Source organism: Schistocerca serialis, chromosome 1, assembly GCF_023864345.2.
Source record: "Schistocerca serialis cubense isolate TAMUIC-IGC-003099 chromosome 1, iqSchSeri2.2, whole genome shotgun sequence".
Taxonomy (NCBI): Eukaryota; Metazoa; Arthropoda; class Insecta; order Orthoptera; family Acrididae; genus Schistocerca; species Schistocerca serialis.
The window spans coordinates 249,176,701-249,199,361 of NC_064638.1; the positions used below are offsets into that span (position 1 = coordinate 249,176,701).

The window sequence follows — 22,661 nt, forward strand, 5'->3', positions numbered from 1 at the left end:
TAACGTAGAATCAGTTTACAAAACGATCTTTGGTTTTTAATACCGTACTTGTAGTTTCTTGACGCAATACATTAATCAAAACGAAACAGGTACAGTGAGCAAGGATATAAACGCTTTCATACTTACCTATCTTTACCTGTATTCCGCATTGCTCAAACAACCTTCAAGGAAAATTATTGTAACATGGTACTATTCGATGTTTGTTCATCACGATGTCTCTCTTTCTGACTGAAGAAGGTGCAGTGCTTTTTTTGTATGTAGATCCTTACAAATGTTCGTCTGCTAATACGAGCAAGACACAGGCAATGAACAGAGCTGCCAACGGCTTCGGAAATAATGCTGTAAACACCAACATTGTTTGATACTGAGGGCCCTTCTGTAATAGGCCCCCGATCCTCACATCGAAATTTTAGACTTTGGTAACAGTATAGTTGTGATTTGCCGAAGCCAACAAACAATACTATACGAACTAGTTGTTATGATAACAGACCCCTTCCGGCCCGAATGGTTGGGAACCACTGGCATCGTAACCCAGTCGGACTACAATGAAAGACATCACACTCTGATTTCGAGAGCGAATATGTTTGTGCTGTGGATCAGTACAATATATAGGTGGAATTTCGGTTAGCAAGGAAGATGTTTCTTTATTAAATTGGTTAGTTTTTGTAGAACAGAAACTTAACTACATACAACGCTGTACATAGTATTTCTGTTGAAAAATGGCAGCTGTAATGGCTAATGTTGAGAAATCGGAAGAAAAATTGTCTGATAAAGAGTTCGCTCACGAAGTAGACGATGGAGAAGCGGAAGAAGGAACACCTGATGCCTCGAAAAAGAAGAGAAGAAAAAAGAAGAAGAGAAAAGAAGAGGCTGCAGCAGCTACTACAGATGCCACACAAGGCTATATCCAGAGACAAGATGAGGACAAAATAGAACAACGTTTGAGGGGTATGTGCATTAGTGGATTTATTGACATACCAGCTGGAGATGTTTCTGGAGCAGCTGCACAGAAAAACAATGTAGTGGCACATACTAGCTGTGAAGATGGTGCTAAGGATGGCAAGAAGAAGAAAAAGAAGAAGAAAAGTGTTGCAACAAAAGAAAAAGGTAAGGACAATGGCAAGAAGGAAGAGCTAACAAAGCAGACGGACCCACCATCCATACCTATTGCAGATCTTTTCCCAAATGGTTGCTATCCCGTAGGACAATGTATGGACTATCCCGCTATAGGTGACTATCGTACTGCTAGGCAACGTGTCACTTCAGAAGAACAGAAAGCAATTGACCGCATGAACGTTGACATTTATAATGAGTTTAGAATAGCTGCAGAAGCTCATCGACAGACTAGAGAATACATTCGGCGATGGTTGAAACCTGGCATGACTATGATACAGATTTGTGAGGAACTTGAATCAGTAGCTCGCAGATTAATTAAGGAGAACGGTTTGAAGGCAGGTCTGGCCTTCCCTACTGGATGTTCTCGCAACCACTGTGCAGCTCATTATACGCCAAACAGCGGTGATTCTACTGTTTTGTTATATGACGATGTTACAAAGATAGATTTTGGAACTCACATTAATGGTCGAATAATAGACTGTGCGTTCACATTGACTTTCAATCCAAGATATGATAAACTCGTTGAAGCTGTACGAGAAGCAACAAATACTGGAATAAGGTGTGCCGGTATTGATGTTCCACTTTGTGATGTTGGTGCTGAGATCCAAGAAGTTATGGAGTCTTATGAGGTAGAAATTGATGGTAAAACATATCCAGTAAAATCAATTTGCAATCTTAACGGCCACTCCATATCTCAATACAGAATTCATGCTGGAAAAACAGTGCCTATAGTAAAAGGTGGTGACGCTACACTAATGGAAGAAAATGAAGTGTATGCAATAGAGACATTTGGCTCTACTGGTCGTGGTCAGGTCCATGCAGATATGGAAGTTTCTCATTACATGAAGAATTTTGATGCATCACCCGGTCACTTACGGTTGCAATCCTCACAGTCATTACTGAATACAATAAACAAGCATTTTAGCACACTAGCATTTTGCCGTCGCTGGTTAGAAAGAGTTGGTTGTACTAAATACCATATGGCTTTGAAGGATCTGAAGGACAAACACATAGTTAATGCATATCCACCACTTTGTGATGTTAGGATCATACACTGCACAGTTTGAGCATACAATTCTGTTGCGTCCAACGTGCAAAGAAGTAGTAAGCCGTGGTAGTGATTACTGAATTCTTGCTGCAGTATTTTTCTCTTTTTTGTAACAGTTTCTTTGCTTTTCTTGTTTGATACACAGTGTTGAATCTTTTGTTAGAAAAGCAGCTTCCTGAGTAAGAACCGAATCCCATTGTCCATACAAAGGTATGTAGAAGACTTTGAAACACACATTAAATACTTGCTTTGTGAAATGTCCAGTAATAGGTATTGACCTCCATATTCTGAACGTTGATAAAATGTATCATTTATTGACACATGAAACAAATCAGTGCCAGTGTTTATTGTATAAACGCCCTACTTTCTTGTTCAAATTTTTAATGAATTTGATAGTTAATTTTATTGTGTCTTCCTTAACGTGATGACAAATTTTTTTTGAATCTATAACGTAACAAAAGTTTAAGATACAGCGTAACTATCAAGTAAGAATTCAGCCTTTGTTAAAAAACTAAAACGAGCAAAAGACAAGGAGGATGAAACGTTTTGATTCTTACCCCACACATTAATAATTCCATGTATCAGTTTCTGCGAAAATGTATTTTTTGTTTTTTTTTGCTTTATTCATCGCAAATAGTGGATTTACAGATAACGCACATCACCGTTACGGTTTACCAGTTGTAAAAGTGCAGTGTTTCTGTAAAAGCAGTATACCCCATAACATGAAGAAAACTGAGAAAGTTGGCACAGTAGGATTGGAGAGGTTTGAATGACGTGGTCAGCAGCACACTTCAAAGTAGATAAAATTTGTGATATCAAACGCATTAATGTTTTGTATGGATATGAACTTCTGTTACTGACTGTCTCCGAAGGAAAATAAATTGTTAGCGTCGCTGTCTTCAGTGCGGAAAGACCAAGTTCTACCCCCAGGATCTCCTCGGGTTTTTGCCGAGGCAGAGATGTCTTGTACGGGCTCCACTCAGCCTCGTGATTCTAAATGAAGAGCTGTTTGAATAAAGAAGTCCAGACATCATCCGGGTTCATCTACTGGCAATAACGGCTGGGAGAGTTGGTGACGTGCTCATCACATGTCCCACGATCATAGATCGCTCGTCGTACTGCTTTGCAGGCAGCAGTTGGCCAGTCGGAACAGAATTAAAGTTCGATGATTACGTTTACGTTTCTGGTAACAATAGGATGTCAGTAAGCATTCTGCACTGCTATTGGCTAACGCTGTGAGGTCACTCAGGAATAGGCTTTGTCTCAGATGTGAGCCATGCATTTAGCAAGGCATTTATTGAATGTTTTAGTTGCTACTGCAGTAATGAAGTGTAAATTGTTATTTTCGTATTGCTAGTTCATTACTGCTACATTCTGTAACTTGCCCGGGTTTTAAACTGAACTGGCGACATTAAAAAATACGTACAGAGCTCAGAAAGCGCAAAACGTAGTCTGTTTTTGCAGTTTTCTCTCAAAGTGAATGTTGGAAATGAGCATGCGATTTTCTAAATTAGCTCTGAGAAATGTTAATTTAAAATCATTAAATAATATGCATCATACGTTTAAAAAACAACTGATAGGTGTACATTTTTCACTCGAGTAATCATACAAGTGCCTTAATTCTAGAGAGTATTGAATCAGCTCATCGGATCGTCGCATATACTCCTGTACTAGTTTTCTTAACTAAAGTGAGAGGAGAATGTTGATCCAAGTTGTCGAAATTTACCCATGTAAAATGACATTAGCTCGAGAACTTTACAGCGCTGCAAAATGCGATGTACAGGAAACATGCGATTAAAGTCGTAGCCAACATTGCGGCTATAAAGTAATATCAGAAGTGATTGTTTCAAGCGGGCTAGGCAAAAAATCAGTCTGTCTGCACAATCCCGTTTTCCGCTTTCGTTTTCGTTTGCTTTGCCAACTAACTAGCAAACTTCGAAAAAGACATGAAAATACGCACCAAAAAGATGACGTCACAGCATTGATTAAAATTAAGTCATTGGTCAAAGCCGACGACTAGTATGGAATATTCCTCCTGACCTCACAACAACTGGCATGTAGTGAGCAAAATAGCCAAACCCTGACATCATCAATCTTGGAATCTTGCTTGATAGTTGGTGTTCCAGTGTTGTCAAACAAACGGGGGCAGATGAGCTTCACTTGTCAGTAATCTACGAGGTGCGACTAGAAAAAAACCGGACTAGTACTGGTGAAACAATAAAACGAAAGCAATAAGCCTGAAAGTCGCGTGGCCTGTCACGTGACTCTCGCTCCGCCTACTGCTCGAGTTTCATCTGCCTCCTGCACTCAGTCTGCTCGTGGCGTCTGTTTTAAGTAGTTGACGTTTTGTCTGTGCGTCGGAAAATGTTGAGTGTACAGAAAGAACAGCGTGTTAACATCAGATTTTGTTTCAAACTAGGAAAAATCTGCAAGTTAAACGTTTGTAATGTTACAACAAGTGTACGGCGATGATTGTTTATCGCGAACACAAGTGTTTGAGTGGTTTAAACGGTTTAAAGATGGCCGCGAAGACACCATTGATGACATTGGCACTGGCAGACTATTGTCAGAAAAAACTGATGCAAACATTGAAAAAATCGGTAAACTTGTTCGGCAAGATCGCCGTTTAACAATCAGAGCAGCGTCTGAGTTAACAGGAGTAGACAAGGAAAGCGTTAGACAGATTCTTCATGAAAGATTCAACATGAACAAAGTGTGTTCAAAAATGGTTCCAAAGTGTCTCCCAATTGAACAGAAGGAACGCCGAAGAATGATTTGTTCTGACATCCTGGAAAACATTGAAAGTGATCCCACCTTCTTACAAAATCGATGCATTGGAAAACTCCTGGTTCTCCACAACAAAAAAAAGCACGAATGTCAAAATCGAAATTCAAGGCAATGATGATTGTTTTTTATTTTTGACATCAAAGGGATTGTGCACATTGATTGGGTACCAGAGGGACAAACAGTGAATCAGCATTACTACATTAGCGTGCTGGCTACCCTACGTGAGCGAGTGCGGAGAAAACGGAACGATTTGTGGAGAAAAAAGTCATGGATCCTTCACCAAGACAATGCCCCAGCTCACAGTGCGTTGTCAGTGAAGACGTTTTTGGCAAAACACAACATTCCCATCTTAGATCATCCACCCTACTCACCTGATTTGGCCCCCTGTGACTTTTTTCTTTTCCCTAAAGTCAAGTCAGCTTTGAAAGGAACTAGATTTGAGACTGTTGAAGCAGTAAAAGAAAAAGCGACGGAAGTAATGTATGGACTTACCGAAAATGATCTGCAGCATTGCTATGAACAGTGGAAAATTCGTATGGAGCGGTGTAGAGACCGAGGAGGAGAGTACATTGAAGGAGATAACATGAAATTGTAAATAATTGTAAATAAATGTTTTTTCCAGCATCAGTCCGGTTTTTTTCTAGCCGCACCTCGTATATTCCTACACAACGTAATTCCACAGTAAAGCGATGACAAGAGACACTTTCTTGTTTTGTGATGGTTAGCTGCCTTTGCATTGTCTTTTGACGACAACCAATGGAAAGGGGGCTTCACGCGTCACTCATCACCCACTACTAATTCACAGGAACACGAACTTCTTTAAAAGCATTCTAGCGTAAATTTTAATTACAGTATTCTGGATGAACAGTGGGTATACGCCGGGCACATGTGGAACACAGATTCTTAATGATACCAATTTCCGTGGAAAAACTGTCGTGTTAATGGATCCATGCAAAAATTAATTCGAATTTGTTGAATGTTTCAAGCCACGTAGAGTTAGTTATTTGGCACTCACGTGGATGACTTCACATTTTTCATTATTTAGAGTCAATTGCCACCTTTCGTATCATACAGATACCTTGTCTAAATCATTATGCAATTCGTTTTGATCGTCTGGTGAAATGGCAGCATCATCTGCAAACAATCTAAGAGGGCTTTTGAGATTGTTTCCTAAATGGTTTAAGTAGATCAGGAACAGCAGAAGGGCTATAACACTTCCTTGGGAAACGCGAGATATTACTTCTGTTTTATTCGATGGCTTTCAGTCACTTACTACGAATCCTTACCTTTCTGACAGGAAATTACGGATCCAGTCGTACAAAGAGACGATAGACCATATGCACGCAATTTAATTAGAAGTGGCCTATGAGGTACCGTGTCAAAAGCCTTGCGGAAATCCAAAAATACGGAATCAGTTTGAGATTCCCTGCCAATAGCACTCATTACTTCGTGAGAAATGAAGAGCTAGTTGTTTTTCACAAGAACGATATTTTCTGAATTCGTGTTGACTATTTGTCAATAAATCGTTTACTTCGAAATAGCTCATAATGTTCGAATTTTTTTTTCAGTCATCAATCTTCTGACTGGTTTGATGCGGACCGCTACGAATTCCACACCTGTGCCAAACTCTTCATCTCGGTGTAGCACTTGCAACCTACGTCCTCAGTTATTTGCTGGATGTATTCCAACCTCTGTCTTCCTCTACAATTTTAAGCTCAACGGCTCCCTAAGTACCGTGGAAGTATTCCATGATGTCTTAACTGATGTCTTACCACCCTATCCCTTCTTCTTGTTAGTGTTTTCCATCTACTCCTTCCCTTACCGATTCTGCAGAGAACCTCATTCCTTACCTTATCAGTTCACCTAATTTTCAATATTCTTCTATAGCACCACATCTTAAATGCTTCGAGTCTCTTTTGGGTTTTCCCACAGTCCATGTCTCACTGCCATACGGTGCAGTGCTCCAAACGACCATTCTGAGATATTTCTTCCTCAAATTAAGGTCTCAGAAATTTCTTCCTCAAATTAAAGTCTGCGTTTGATACTATTAGAGTTCTCTTGGCCAGAAATGCTCTTTCTGTCAGCGCTAGTCCTCCGTCCGCCATGGGCTATTTTGCTACCTAGGTAGCAGAATTCCTTAACTTCATATACTTCTTGATCACTAATCCTCATGTTTAGTTTCTCATTGTTCTAATTTCTGCTACTTCTCATCACTTTCGTCTTTCTTCACTTTATTCTCAATCCATATTTTGTACTCATTAAGCCGGCCAGTGTGGCCGAGCGGTTCTAGGCGCTTCAGTCTGGAACCGTCCGACCGCTACGGTCGCAGGTTCGAATCCTGCCTCGGGCATGGATGTGTGTGATGTCCTTAGGTAAGTTAGGTTTAAGTAGTTCTGAGTCTATGGGACTGATGACCTCAGAAGTTAAGTCCCGTAGTGCTCAGAGCCATTTGAACTATTTTTTGTACTCATTAGACTGTCCATTCCATTCAGCAGATCCTGTAATTCTTCTTCACTTTCACTGAGAATAATAATTCCATCAGCGAATCTTCTTATTGATATCCTTCCACCTTGAATTTTAGTCTCACTGTTGAATCTGTATTTCCGTCGTTGCTTCTTCCTTGTACACATTGAACAGTAGGGGCAAAAAGCTACATCCCCATCTTACACCCTTTTTAATCCCAGCGTATCGTACTTGGTCCTCCAATTATTTCCTCTTGGTTCTTGTACATATTGTATATTACCCGAATTTCCCTATAGCTTACTCCACAGTTGTTGTTGTTGTTGTTGTCTTCAGTCCTGAGACTGGTTTGATGCAGCTCTCCATGCTACTCTATCCTGTGCAAGCTTTTTCATCTCCCAGTACCTACTGCAACCTACATCCTTCTGAATCTGCTTAGTGTATTCATCTCTTGGTCTCCCTCTACGATTTTTACCCTCCACGCTGCCCTCCAATACTAAATTGGTGATCCCTTGATGCCTCAGAACATGTCCTACCAACCGATCCCTTCTTCTGGTCAAGTTGTGCCACAAACTTCTCTTCTCCCCAATCCTATTCAATACTTCCTCATTAGTTATGTGATCTACCCATCTAATCTTCAGCATTCTTCTGTAGCACCACATTTCGAAAGCTTCTATTCTCTTCTTGTCCAAACTATTTATCGTCCATGTTTCACTTCCATACATGGCTACACTCCATACGAATACTTTCAGAAATGACTTCCTGACACTTAAATCAATACTGGATGTTAACAAATTTCTCTTCTTCAGAAACGCTTTCCTTGCCATTGCCAGCCTACATTTTATATCCTCTCTACTTCGACCATCATCAGTTATTTTGCTCCCCAAATAGCAAAACTCCTTTACTACTTTAAGTGCCTCATTTCCTAATCTAATTCCCTCAGCATCACCCGACTTAATTAGACTACATTCCATTATCCTTGTTTTGCTTTTGTTGATGTTCATCTTATATCCTCCTTTCAAGACACTGTCCATTCCGTTCAACTGCTCTTCCAAGTCCTTTGCTGTCTCTGACAGAATTACAATGTCATCGGCGAACCTCAAAGTTTTTATTTCTTCTCCATGAATTTTAATACCTACTCCGAATTTTTCTTTTGTTTCCTTTACTGCTTGCTCAATATACAGATTGAACAACATCGGGGAGAGGCTACAACCCTGTCTTACTCCCTTCCCAACCACTGCTTCCCTTTCATGTCCCTCGACTCTTATAACTGCCATCTGGTTTCTGTACAAATTGTAAATAGCCTTTCGCTCCCTGTATTTTACCCCTGCCACCTTTAGAATTTGAAAGAGAGTATTCCAGTCAACATTGTCAAAAGCTTTCTCTAAGTCTACAAATGCTAGAAACGTAGGTTTGCCTTTCCTTAATCTTTCTTCTAATATAAGTCGTAAGGTCAGTATTGCCTCACGTGTTCCAGTGTTTCTACGGAATCCAAACTGATCTTCCCCGAGGTTGGCTTCTACTAGTTTTTCCATTCGTCTGTAAAGAATTCGTGTTAGTATTTTGCAGCTGTGACTTATTAAGCTGATAGTTCGGTAATTTTCACATCTGTCAACACCTGCTTTCTTTGGGATTGGAATTATTATATTCTTCTTGAAGTCTGAGGGTATTTCGCCTGTTTCATACATCTTGCTCACCAGATGGTAGAGTTTTGTCAGGACTGGCTCTCCCACGGCCGTCAGTAGTTCCAATGGAATATTGTCTACTCCCGGGGCCTTGTTTCGACTCAGGTCTTTCAGTGCTCTGTCAAACTCTTCACGCAGTATCATATCTCCCATTTCATCTTCATCTACATCCTCTTCCATTTCCATAATATTGTCCTCAAGTACATCGCCCTTGTATAAACCCTCTATATACTCCTTCCACCTTTCTGCTTTCCCTTCTTTGCTTAGAACTGGGTTTCCATCTGAGCTCTTGATATTCATACAAGTCGTTCTCTTATCTCCAAAGGTCTCTTTAATTTTCCTGTAGGCGGTATCTATCTTACCCCTAGTGAGATAGGCCTCTACATCCTTACATTTGTCCTCTAGCCATCCCTGCTTAGCCATTTTGCACTTCCTGTCGATCTCATTTTTGAGACGTTTGTATTCCTTTTTGCCTATTTCACTTACTGCATTTTTATATTTTCTCCTTTCATCAATTAAATTCAATATTTCTTCTGTTACCCAAGGATTTCTACTAGCCCTCGTCTTTTTACCTACTTGATCCTCTGCTGCCTTCACTACTTCATCCCTCAAAGCTACCCATTCTTCTTCTACTGTATTTATTTCCCCCATTCCTGTCAATTGCTCCCTTATGCTCTCCCTGAATCTCTGTACAACCTCTGGTTCTTTTAGTTTATCCAGGTCCCATCTCCTTAAATTCCCACCTTTTTGCAGTTTCTTCAGTTTTAATCTACAGGTCATAACCAATAGATTGTGGTCAGAGTCCACATCTGCCCCTGGAAATGTCTTACAATTTAAAACCTGGTTCCTAAATCTCTGTCTTACCATTATATAATCTATCTGATACCTTTTAGTATCTCCAGGGTTCTTCCATGTATACAACCTTCTTTCTTTCTCCACAGTATATGTTCCAAAATCCTACTGCAAACAGAGTATTTCCTTTTTTGGATATTGGTGTGACTTGTGCAACTTTCCAATCCTTAGGCATGGAGCTGTCAACGAGCGATCGGTCGTATCTGATTGTTAAATATGGAGCTATTGTTTTTGCATACTCTGAGAACAACCTGACTGGCGTACAATCAGGTCTGAATGCCCTGCCTGCATTAACTGATTTAAGCTACTTAGCTGCACCTAGAATTCTACTTCTAACTTACCCATGTTGGCAATTGTTCTTGGTTCGAATTCTGGATTATTTAATCTTCTTCGGTGAAGCATTTTTTTCCAGCCGCATTCTAAAATAGCTGTAGAACCTATCTGGATTATTACTAAGGTCGTTCTTCTCTTCTTTTATATATCACATTTACCCACCTCTTCCTCAGCCTTCACCTCAGCAAAAGAGAATTGTCACTAAGATAGAAATACATAACGTTAGTTGCTAATATGCGATTTTCTGACAAATACGCGTGCAGTGTACGGGCTTATGTCGTACCACCCAGGTCATACGTGTGCAAGCAGCCTTATCAATTTCCCGTCTATCAATCTAATGCACCGTGCGGCTATTTAAGTAGATTCTGTTACTGGACGTTTATTACGTTAGTTGTATTAGTTACTAGATGTTGTATTCCTTATAATGTTAATGCGTTTAGTGAAAAATACACTCCCAAGGCGACTTAAACTCGGACGTTGCACACGTATTAGTTAGCCAGCGCATTTGTCAGCCTTTTATAAAACTGGTAGCTTTCAAAATCATGTCTTTTTCCGCGTTTCTTCGCTAGCCAGAAGTCCAGTTCCACAATAACACAGAAATCGCTGCCCAATAACACATTTACCCATGTCGTCAGTGAGATATATAATTATAATTTTTTTTAATCTTTGGGGTTGGTACTTGAATCGCAATCCGCTCAGCATCGTGTACCTCTTGCCGTAATTTGCACACCATCGACTTAGTCAACTGTAACACTTTGTTTCCACGTTCCATTACTTCTTCCGTCAGCACTGTTCCTATTTTTCTCCATCTCATCACGAATAAATTTAACAACGTTAACAGCAGTCTCTACTGGGTGCCCACGAAGGCAAGTTCCGTGCTTTCACTATGAGCTGACAACACACTTTACTTTGAGCTGGAACATGGCTGTGCCTAGCCACGTAGTTGGTTACGCTAGACGAGAATTTTCTATGAAGTTTACTGGGTGAATGTTTACTATTAAATCAGTTACGCTAAGAGTGTCATAAAATAATTAATTTGTTAAGACAATAGGGTGTACTACAGAAGCCGGCCGCGGTGGCGGAGCGGTTCTAGGCGCTACAGTCTGGAACTGGGCGACCGCTACGGTCGCAGGTTCGAATGCTGCCTCGGGCTTGGATGTGTGTGATGTCCTTAGTTTAGTTAGGTTTAAGTAGTTCTAGGGGACTGATGACCTCGGAAGTTAAGTCCCATAGTGCTCAGAGCCATTTGAACCATTTCTTTGTACTACAGAAACAGCGCCGGAGTAAGATAGCCGCTAAGTTGCAACGTTGTACATAAAGAAATCTAAAGTAAGTGTAAATTAAGACACTGGTGAAAAGAAAAACAGAAGTTACATTTTAAACACTATTTTTTTCACAAATCACATTTCCTGCCCTCAAGATCGCTGTAAAGCTGAGGCAGACTAAGAAATAATTGACACACTCTCTCTTAAACTCCTGGTATAGTACAACTGATTGTTGCGGCTTTAAAATTCTTGCGACCAACTCGTCACGAATGTTGAGTACCAAGCGATCGTCGTTGACTGGCTGTCGGTTTATCGGCGTAGCTCCATAACGGTGCACTTCCGAAACATGGTTACTTGGAACACTTCTTCCTCGATTCGACTTTCCCTACCTTGCTCTGTGCTTATTACCAGGTTATTTTCCTCACTCTGTATGCCGTGCCTTACATCAATTTATGAAGAGTTAGAGCTGAGAGAACAGGGGGCGTAAATTACTAATAACTCTTACAGATGCTGCGGAATGTTGTGTAATCTGAGGCTAGATTGTTAGGTTACATCAAATTTTTTCTAAACGATCAACGTTTCGACCCCTTTGCTGGGATCCTCCCAGGGTCTTGTGGTGTCCACTATTTATTGAGTGTTCAATCGTTAGTAGACACCACAATATCCTGAAGAGTTTCCCAGCAGAGGGGTCGAAACGTCGATCATTTAGAAGAAATATGACGCCGCTTAACAGTTCGGAAGATTTTAACTTCAGTGACATCGGCCACGGAAGTCTGCAGAGATGTGTAATTTGTTTACTGGGTGGGTAAAGGCTGTACCCTTCTTCTTCTTCATCATCTTCTTTTTCCTTCATTTCAAGGAGTAGGTGTTGACCCATCCCGAAACCAAAGGAATTTAACAAAACTGTTGTCTCCGTCTCAGCATTGGCCTTCCTATATCCCGTTTCCTAATTTGGTTGAAATGTAATGCTTCCCTTGGCAGATGTTTAGGTAGCTTCCTTTTGATGTGGTAGCGTCTAACCTCTTCTGTCATTATTGTTTTTACGTCTAGTTGTTGTCTTATATCTTCACTCCACACTTTGTCTCTTAGCGTTAGTTCAAAAAGTGATCTCAGAAACCTCATCTCAGACGCTTCAATTCTTCGTTGATCTTCTTTCCTTAGCGTGCTGTTCTCCATACATAAGAGCCAACTTAGCTACCACGTAGTGTAGTTTTACTGTTATCCTCATAGTACTAATAAGGTAATTTCTTGCACAACCATTTATAGCATTATATTTCTGTATATTTTGAACCACATCTGAATTAGTTTTGTGTCCCAAGATATTTAAATGAATTTACCTGTTCTATTGTTATTTCCCTTTTCTTTTGTTTTATTTGCGGATACAACCATTTCATAATATTGTTAACATTTTTCAGTTTCAACATATTTTCGAGGCGCTTTCACTGTCTGCTAGCAGAACTTTGTCGTCTTCAAATAAAATAGTGTTTGTAAATTTGTTTCTTCCTAGAGCCATCATTAATGTCGTTCTCATATCACAAAAATTTATTTCTGACGAACTATGCTAGAGACAGCTATGCAGTTTGTTGCAAATGATAGCTTCCCTCAAAGCTTTTAATGGATAAACTCCCACATGCCCATTCATTTTTTTTTGCAAATTGTAGTTTTTATGGATTCTTTTCTACACGTCCTCTGACAACATCTGATTTCTTTTCTCTCCATCTTATTACAGGTAGCGAAATATAAGAGTGCTGCTGTCACAATGGCGTTTTGGAGGAGAAAACGAATGTGTTTTACGGTTTCATCAAACACGGGCGCCTATTACAGTTCAACTATAGTTCCCAACTGCCTGTGGCCGAGATCCGCCAGATGTGAAGAGCATCAAAGGATGGTATGAAAAGTGTAAAGAGACGGGTAGTGTTCGTACCAAGGCAAGAAGCGTTAGATGTGACGTGAAGACCGTGTTGATATCGTGCATACAGCTCTCCAACGCCGTCCGTAGAGATCGACGCGTCGTATTTCCGGGGAAACAGGCGTACTTCAGTGCATGGTGGTGATCTTACACAAACGGCTGCACTTCCATGCATATAAAGTGCAGTTTCTGTTAGTTTCGCAGCTGGATGATAGGGCCATAAGTGCTGAGTTTGCTAACACGCTTGAACAAATCAATGCAAACAATGACTACCTTAATAAAGATTGTTTTTCCAATGAAGCGACTTCTCACATCTCCACGAATTACCTTAATAAAGATTGTTTTTCCAATGAAGCGACTTCTCACATCTCCACGAATTTAAACAGAATCTGAGGGTCGGAGAACGTATCGCTCTACAGCAGATAAAGGAAAGCCCGAAATAGAATGTGTGGTGTAGCTTAAGACACAATTATTGGCCCATCCTTTTTCTCTGGGCCTATTATTATGGCAACAGTTTACATTGTCACGTTCGAATTTTACGTTGCACCCCAGCTACAGGAATTTCAATCATGGTGTGTTTCAACAACAAAGTGTATCGCAAAATGAAAATTTGTGGCAGACCAGGATTCGAACCCGGATTTCCCGCTTATTGCGCGCTGTGGCCTTACCGTAGGCTATCCGAGCACTCTTTACGGCCAGACCTAAACTTCCATATTTCGTCAACCATTTGTCTACAACCTGCACTCCTGCATCCATTCTGTATACTCTCATACAGGGGAGACATTTCAAATGAAAGTCCATTGCCCAATGTCGGCAGATACATACGATATTGCAGTGCCTGTATTGTTCAGTGACTGTTCCTTCGGACATGCATGTATATCAAAAGGAACATTGCATTGTAGTTCTCAATAACAAAGACATTCCGCCGGCCGGAGTGGCTGAGCGGTTCTAGGCGCTACAGTCTGGAACCGCGCGACCGCTACGGTCTACTACTACTACTACTACTACTACGTGATGAGGCCCAGTGAACCGCACGCATCTACAAGTTTCCTCCTCCGCTGTATTCTGTCCATGGCTCCTATCCGCCATCCGTTCATATCTATTGACACTTGGTTTAAATCTTCATGGAGTCCATCCCTCCAACGCTTCTTGGGTCTCCCTGGCGGTCTCTTTCCTGTAGGTGTGAAATCCAGGAGCTTCCGAGGCCATCTGTGATCCTCCATCCGGGCCACATGGCCGGCCCACTGCATTCGTTTAGCTTTGACAGTTCCTGCTATGTTGGGCTGCTGTTATAGTTCCTCAAGCTCTTGGTTGTATCTGATCCTCCATTCCCCTGTATCTGCATCCAGAACCGGACCGAAGATCTTCCGAAGCACTTTTCTCTCGAAAACAAGGAGCTTATGGAAGTCCTGTTTCCGGATACTCCATGTCTCACAGCCATATAGAACAACAGGCTGGATCAGGGTTTTGTGCAGTCGAATCTTGAACTGTCTGGAGAGAGATTTGGACCGAAGCAATTGCGCTAGGCTCTGGTAAGATCGGTTTCCTGCTTGTATTCTGGCATTGATCTCTGCTTCACATGACGAGTTCTCGGTGAAAAGTGCCCCTAGGTATTTGAATTCTTGCACTCTCTTGTAGGAATGGTCCCCAACCTGCAGTGATTGTAGATGATCAGCAGTCTGACAATGACCACGCGTCATAACGAGGTACTCTGTCTTAGCTTCGTTTATGTTCAGCCCAAATTTGCTGGCAGCCTCCTTTAGTGCTTTGGTCATTTGCTCCAACTCTTCTTCCGACCTAGAGAGTAAACAGATGTCGTCTGCATAGGCTAAGTATGCCAGTCTCTTTCCTTCGATTTCAATCCCTTCGATCTCTTGGAAGGTCTCGCGTACGGTCTTCTCGAGGGCAAAGTTATACAGGATAGGGGACAACCCATCTCCTTGCCTGAGTCCTGTCACAATTTCAAATTCCTCAGTTACACGATTTCCCATCTTCACCTTTGCATGTGTTTCGTTCAGACAGATCTTTATCAGATTGATGAGTTTCTCTGCTATGCCAAACTCCCTTAAACAGTTGAGCAGGCTCTTGCGATGTATGCAATCATAGGCCTTCTTAAAATCAACGAATAAAATATGCAAATCTTTACCATATTCACCCAGTTTCTCAGTGAGCTGCTGGAGACTGAAGATGTGATCTAGTGTTGACCGTCCTGGCCGGAAACCTCCCTGGTACTCCCCAATCACCGATTCTGCCACTGGCTGAATTATATGTATGAGGCAATTGGACAGGATCTTATAGCAGACGTTAAGCAGGGCGATTCCTCGATAGTTGTCACATTTCAGTTTGTCGCCCTTCTTATGTATTGGACAAATCAAAGCTGTTTTCCATTCTCCGGGTAGTTCTTCTTTGGTCCATATTGCCTGTATCAGTCGGTGTATTTTTTCTGCAAGTTTCTCTCCTCCAGCCAGGATCATTTCAGCCTGTATTCCATCTTCACCTGGACTCTTATTCTTTTAAGGTGTCTGATTCTGGTTTTTATCTCATCGAGGGTAGGTGGGGGATAGTCTGCATCTGCTGTGATTGGGTACTGGAAATCAAACTGCAGTTCAGGATCATCACAATTTAGCAGCTGTCGAAAGTACTCTTTCCATCTCTCAGCTATGCACCTATCGTTCGTCAGGATCTTATCACGGGAATCTTTGACAAATTTCTGCTTGGCCTGGTGACCTTTGCAGAGGTACTTCACCCTCAGAAACATTTCCCTCGTCTTTGGTCCTCTGAAGTCTGTTTCTGCTTCAGTGATGATATTCCTTATGTATTTCCTCTTTGCCCTTCTCAGAATCGCTTGTGTAGTCTTTCGGACCTCCTCAAATTGTGCTTTGGCCTGTGCCAGATTTGTCCCCTTCAGCCATTTGTTCCTGGCTTCCTTTCTCCTTTCCAGGGCATCTGCACATTCCTTTCCAAACCAGATCTTCTTGCCCACTGGGTTTCCAATGAGTGTTTCCTTTGCTGTATCCCTAACTGAGCTCTGGATGTTTCCCCACATTAGTTCGAGGTCCTGATTCGCACCCACTTCACTGAGTGCTTCAAAGCGGTTACTAAGTTGCAACTGGTATATGGTCTTCGTTGCCTCATCTTTCAGTTTCTCCACATGGTACCCTTCCACTCTTTTTAACTTAGGCCCCGTTCTTCCTTTACACTGTATGTTTAAACGGCCTCTGACCAGGAAATGGTCACTCCCAACTTCGGCACCCCGCGCTGTCTTAACGTCTAACACCCATCTCTTGGCTCTGAGATCAATGGCAACATGGTCTATTTGATTTACAGTTCTCCCATCTGGTGATACCCAGGTTCCTTTATGTATGTTCTTCCGCTGGAAGTTTGTGCTGGAAATGAACAACTCTAATGATGTAGCGAAGCTGATGAACCTAAATCCATTGTCATTGCTTAGGTTGTGTAAACTGTGCCTACCTGTTGTGTCTTGGAATATTTGTTCTTTCCCAACCTTGGCATTCATATCACCAAGGAGGATCCTCAGGTGTCCATTTGGTATAGCATCCATCACTGCCTCTAGCTGTGCATAGAACTCGTCTTTCACTTCACATTCGCTCTTCTCCGTGGGAGCATGACAGTTCACAAAAGTCGCTTTAATATGCTTTACTTCCAGTGTTGCCTCCACTGGAAGTAAAGCATATTAAGGCGACCGCTACGGTCGCAGGTTCGAATGCTACCTCGGGCATGGATGTGTGTGATGTCCTTAGGTTAGTTAGGTTTAAGTAGTTCTAAGTTCTAGGGGACTGATGACCACAGATGTTAAGTCCCATAGTGCTCAGAGCCATTTGAACCATTCTTGAACAAAGACATTCCAATATCGTATTTATCCATCGACACCAGGCAAGCGATTTTCAACTAAAATGTCCCCTCTGTACGAGAACATACGTAATGGATGTACGAGCGCAGGTTGTAGACACATAGTTGACGACATATGGAAGTTTGGTCTGGTCTTGAAGCGTGCTCGGATAGTCTAGTGGTAAGCCTACAGGACGCGGGAAATCCGGGTTCGAATCCCGGTGCGGCACAAATTTTCACTGTCGTCATTCCATTATACAGCTGATGTTTTTCCACATTGGCAACTGCGAATACTTTTCATGTATAATCTCTCTTGTCTTTTTGTGGATTTAAGGATAAGCTGTGTAACTGATCAGTTGCCGATGTTCATACTCTTGGTACGAATAAAAGATGCTCTACAGGCCGAAACCGGCCCGCGAGGGCCGGACATCCCTGGTATCCGGCCCGCCAAATATTTGAGGTGGTACCTATACTGCCAACAATTGAGTTTCGAGGCCTATCGCGACCAATACACCGCGACATTGGCTCTACTACTCGCTACAAGACTACATAACTAAACTTATTGTTGCGCCGCTTGAAATAACAATGCGTTGACATACTCCACCTCTGTTACGTCTTGCAGTAATAGTGTTGCTAACAATGATTTTGAGATTTCGTTAACTTTGCAGGACACTTTCGTAAAGAATGTGCAGTGACATACTTTTTTGACTGTGAAATTCGCCAGAATAAAATACGCCAGAATTTCGGTCAGGTACGTCCACCAATCAAAATTATGTAATTAAATAAAAATCTTAGCTCGTTTCAGTGCTAGCTATTCCCACAACCTTAGATTTTTGCGATTTCATCTTTCCTTTAGCCTTACATTACGGTAATCATGGAGTGCTAGGGTGCTTTAATCCCACTAGGTAGATCTTGGCCCTTATGACTTCGTGGAGGAGTCAATGTGGCCCGCGGACTAAAAAATTTGGAGATCCCTGATCTAGACGTTCTATGGAAAACAAAGAGAGCAAACGGGGAGCTGTAAAAAAACTTCCTGAGTTAAGCTACCATTTGCAACAAACAGCATAGTTGTATCTAAAGTAGTTCCTTAGAAATGTTCTTTTTAGTCAAGGAAAGGCCTTATGTTCACTCCGAGCTATCCGCACAATCCAAATTGACATTAGACATGATGTCTCATGGGAGCGACTGTATTTAACCGAAGACGGAAAACACAACTTGCATGACAAGTGTTACGTATGGATGGAGCGCAGGACATTTTGTACCGTGCTGCTACTGCTTTACGCACAAGTACACTTTAACTTTGCTTTTAAAGTATTTCTTGTTCCTGTGAATTAGCAGTGAGTGGTGAGTGACACGTAAAGCCTCTCCCCCGTCCCCCGCCATCGCCCCCTCCCCTTCCTCAATCAAAATCTCGACTGGGGCGCAGCGAAGCGGCCATTAGTTTTTCAAGGGCCTCGGCTTTCGTGTCCGGATAACGCGTGGCACACAATTTGTCGACTGAGAAGCCGCCAAGATTAGTCGCCGACTCCGCTAGCGGGAAGCAGAGGATGCCAGACGCGAATATGTTACTGTCAGCAGTTAATTCGACGTCGTTTTGCCTTCTTTGCTCGCTTCCTTCTTGCGCCTTCTCCGGTGCTGTATACTTTGAGTTTGATTTCACGAGCAGCCACTCCATTGGACGAGTTCCCCTGTTGTACCGGACCGCCCGCCCTGGCCGAGCGGTTCTAGGTGCTTCAGTCCGGAACCGCGCAGGTGCTACGGTCGCAGGTTCGAATCCTGCCTCGGGCATGGATGTGTGTGATGTCCAAAGGTTAGTTAGGTTTAAGTAGTTCTAAGTCTAGGGGACTGATGACCTCAGATGTTAAGTCCCATAGTGCTTAGAGCCATTTGAACCATTTGCTGTACCGGTACCGCGAAATTTCGGGATAGGTTCGTTGAAACCTGTGAGTTTTAAATTAAGCTTCCATAATCGAAATAATGTAGAAGTGAGAGCCGCTACCAGTGGCATAGATAGCGGCAGTTTTTGCATGGAAGGAGGTCAGAAAAGAATGTAATCCCTACACACCCGCTGTGCACATGGATCTGTACTATGCAGAGTTGTATACAACTGCTGCTATAAGTCTGCTGTAAAAAGCTGGACACCAGTGCTGTTAGAAGTCTGATATAGAGCTATTCCTCCTGTTTCCCAGCTTATGACTGAGTTCTTTTAGAAAAATTTTTTGACGTTTCATAACTCGTACTTAATCATATCTGCAGATGATCATTAATTGATAGAAACTAGTTATCATTTATGGACATTTGGAATTGAGACTGTTAAACTAAATGTTTTTAAAAAGGATTCGATTATGGTTCACCTAGGCTGGTTGTGCGCGCTGTGTGCGGTCCAAGTCCCTTGTTGTCTCGGCTTTGCTCGTAACTTTCCGGAAGTGATCGGTACAGTGCGACATAGCATTTTTTATTGCTATGTGGCATTTTTCGGTCGGTAAGACGCTCTTCAATTCGGCAGAATCGTGGTGTCAGCACTGTTTGTCCTTCGCTGTTTGTTCGTGGTATGAAGGATTTTCGCAGGTAAAGTGGTTGTTTGCACAGAAAGGGACAGGAAGATAGTCACAAGCCTTTAAAAATGAATGGGAATGACAGAAGAGAGGAACGAGAATTTTAATTTGTATTATGCAGCCGATATGTACTGCAAATTTGCTATGAAATGATATTACGATACCGCGCAGAAAGAATTTAAAGTTTTAGCTGGCAATGGAAGAGCAAAGAACTACAACGAGCGGCACATTGTTCTGTACCTGTGCTAAATTTGCGGGCATGCACCACCTGAAGAAGTTAGTGGAATGAATAGTAAAATTTCTGAAGTCGCGCGTGTTATTCGACTGTCAGTTACAACAGTTCTTAATGGAACTGAACGAAAAATGTGGGGACTTCATATATTACAGTAAAGTACCTTGGTTAAAACTCGCTGTTGCTGAATTTATGAAGGAAAAAGGCGTGCTGGAACAAAAATTAGAACACCTGGAATGGATTGCAGACCTCGTATTTTAAGTGGACTTGACGGCGCGCCGCCCACAGTAAGACATTGGAAGGTAACTTCTTTCTGGTCTGATGGCGGCGCTGTTATAAAGGAAATCGGATTATAGAAGAGACAAATTCTGATAAACACAGTCCAGTTTCCCCCAGTTTCCTGAAGTCTGAAGAATTCATTGTGGCCTCGAAAAAATTAAATGTATAGTTTCCTAAATGTTTTGAGAACACTGCCAATCTTACATGTATTGATTTGAAATAATTACATTTTCCTGGAGACAGAGTCTCTAACTTCATCTTCGATAAGGATAGAAACTGAAGTAATGAACTAATATATGTGGCTCCAGGAAAATGTAATTACATCAGATAAACAGATCACCTATACCTAAGGTACATGCAGGATTTCTCCATTACATACAAAGCCACGGTGTTATCCACTATCGGAGAGCGTCAGCAGAACTGGTGATTTAAAAAAGGAAAAATCAAGATGGGCTCAAGTGTGAATTGCAGTTTTTGTGGTGGAGGGCATTGGACTAGGGTATTCTGAGCAGCTGTGTTAGCCACAACGGCAGGATGGTGTAGTGGATAACACATCTGCCTAATAAGCAGGAGACCTGGGTTCATTTCCTGAAGTTGGCACAAATTGTTGCCGCGCGGAATGGCCGAGCGGTCTCAGGCGCCATGTCACGGACTGCGCGGCCCCTCCCGCAGGAGGTTCGAGTCCTCCTCGGGCATGGGTGTGTGTGTTGTTCTTAGCATAAGTTAGTCTAAGTAGTGTGTAAGACTAGGGACCTATGACCTCAGCAGTTTGGTTCCTTAGAAATTCACACGCATTTGAACATTTGGCACAAATTGTAGTTCATTCCTTTGGCTTCCAACCTCATCGAAGAATCTCACTTCTGTCTTCGAGACTGTTTGAGTTGAAAGTGTCCCTGTCCATGTGGAAATGTAACTGACTGACCTACAAGGTAAGTCCACTTTTAATGACAAATCCTTTCACGCTAAAAATATCGAAGACCTCTATGTTGATTTCCTCAGGTAGAGTTTAGACGTCTCCAGAATGAGGTTGCAAAAGTATTACAATATGTCGATCGACACGTTTGTGTAAAAAACAATGTTTCGATTATGAAACTAAATAAGTCGTGATCACGTGGAAAGCCCAGTGCGAAAATGTGTGAAACTGTCTGCGTCTATCCGTATGCTGACAGTTTGCACCAGATAAAAATTATGTTATGCCTGCAGCGTGCCAAAAATAATTAAATAATATGGAAATTTGTTTTGTTTGTGATCTCTGTTCTTACGAAATGTGGAATGTAAGACCAAGTCGCACGGAGTGCGACTGTACTGCAATTTAAATGTGGCGCGTTTAGGCTGTAATATTTAATATTGATCATTTGACGTCTACTGATTAATATAATAAAAACCTCCACACATTTTTACATGTATTATACGTCTTTAGCGATACACACCCATTATTTTCTAGCAACTGTTGGACGATTTACCAACCATCTACCCACATGTATAGCCGGTTATCACATGAGGAATGATGAGTATTCAGGGACATGACAGGAACGATCATTCGAACCTGTAGAGGATCGAGACTTTTTTCGGCTCGTGAAATATCGATCGAGTCTTCCCCTCCATTGTATCATTGTATGTTGCAGCCTTGCAACGAGTGCTGTAGTGTCTCGCTAGTGTGCATCATGCCCCACTTGCCTGGCTTAAGAGCACTGCGTGTTTAGTCTTGCTCACAGTATGTGTTCCTCGCTCTGTGACCGTGATTCAAGTGCTGTGGTGCGATGTGTTGGACGTGAAGCTTGGCAGAAGTGGCAGAACACGGACAGCGTTAGCAGCTGTTTTGACGGCACCGCGAGTGGAGTCCAGGAGAAAATTTAATCCAGTGGGAAACGTTTTATAACTAAAAGCTTTGAGCTTTTCTGTCTATCACAGCGGAGCGATTTCTGGTTTCCTGGGCACGGCCTTTGCAAGATTAACTTCAGCTAACTTTTTTACTTAAATTGCAAAGCACCATTTTTTCTTTGAGTGTCGTTGCAGTATTGTCTGGCTCTGGTTGTGTTTTCAACTGTAATGGTCATAGCTCCCTTCCCAGAAAATAAGAAAAAAAATTATATGTTCGATTATGACTGGCCGGCCGGGGTGGACGAGCGGCTCTAAGCGTTACAGTTTGGTACCGCGCGACCGCTACGGTCGCAGGTTCGAATCCTGCCTCGGGCATGGATGTGTGTGATGTCCTTAGGTTAGTTAGGCTTAAGTAGTTCTAAGTTCTAGGGGACTGATGACCTCAGAATTTAAGTCCCATAGTTCTCAGA

The 22,661-nt window shown here is 42.0% G+C and overlaps 2 protein-coding genes across 2 annotated transcripts in view; one reads left to right on the plus strand and one right to left on the minus strand.

Annotated features, from left to right (window-relative positions):
• The window catches only part of LOC126467134 (nitric oxide synthase, salivary gland), a 719,566-nt gene that overhangs the window by 56,665 nt on the left and 640,240 nt on the right, over window positions 1-22,661 (minus strand). The window lies entirely within an intron of this gene.
• Window positions 720-2,183, plus strand: LOC126467150 (methionine aminopeptidase 2-like). The gene is made up of 2 exons (XM_050096440.1): window positions 720-948; window positions 1,024-2,183. Exons 1-2 carry the CDS (start codon window positions 720-722, stop codon window positions 2,181-2,183), a joined length of 1,389 nt encoding a protein of 462 aa, XP_049952397.1.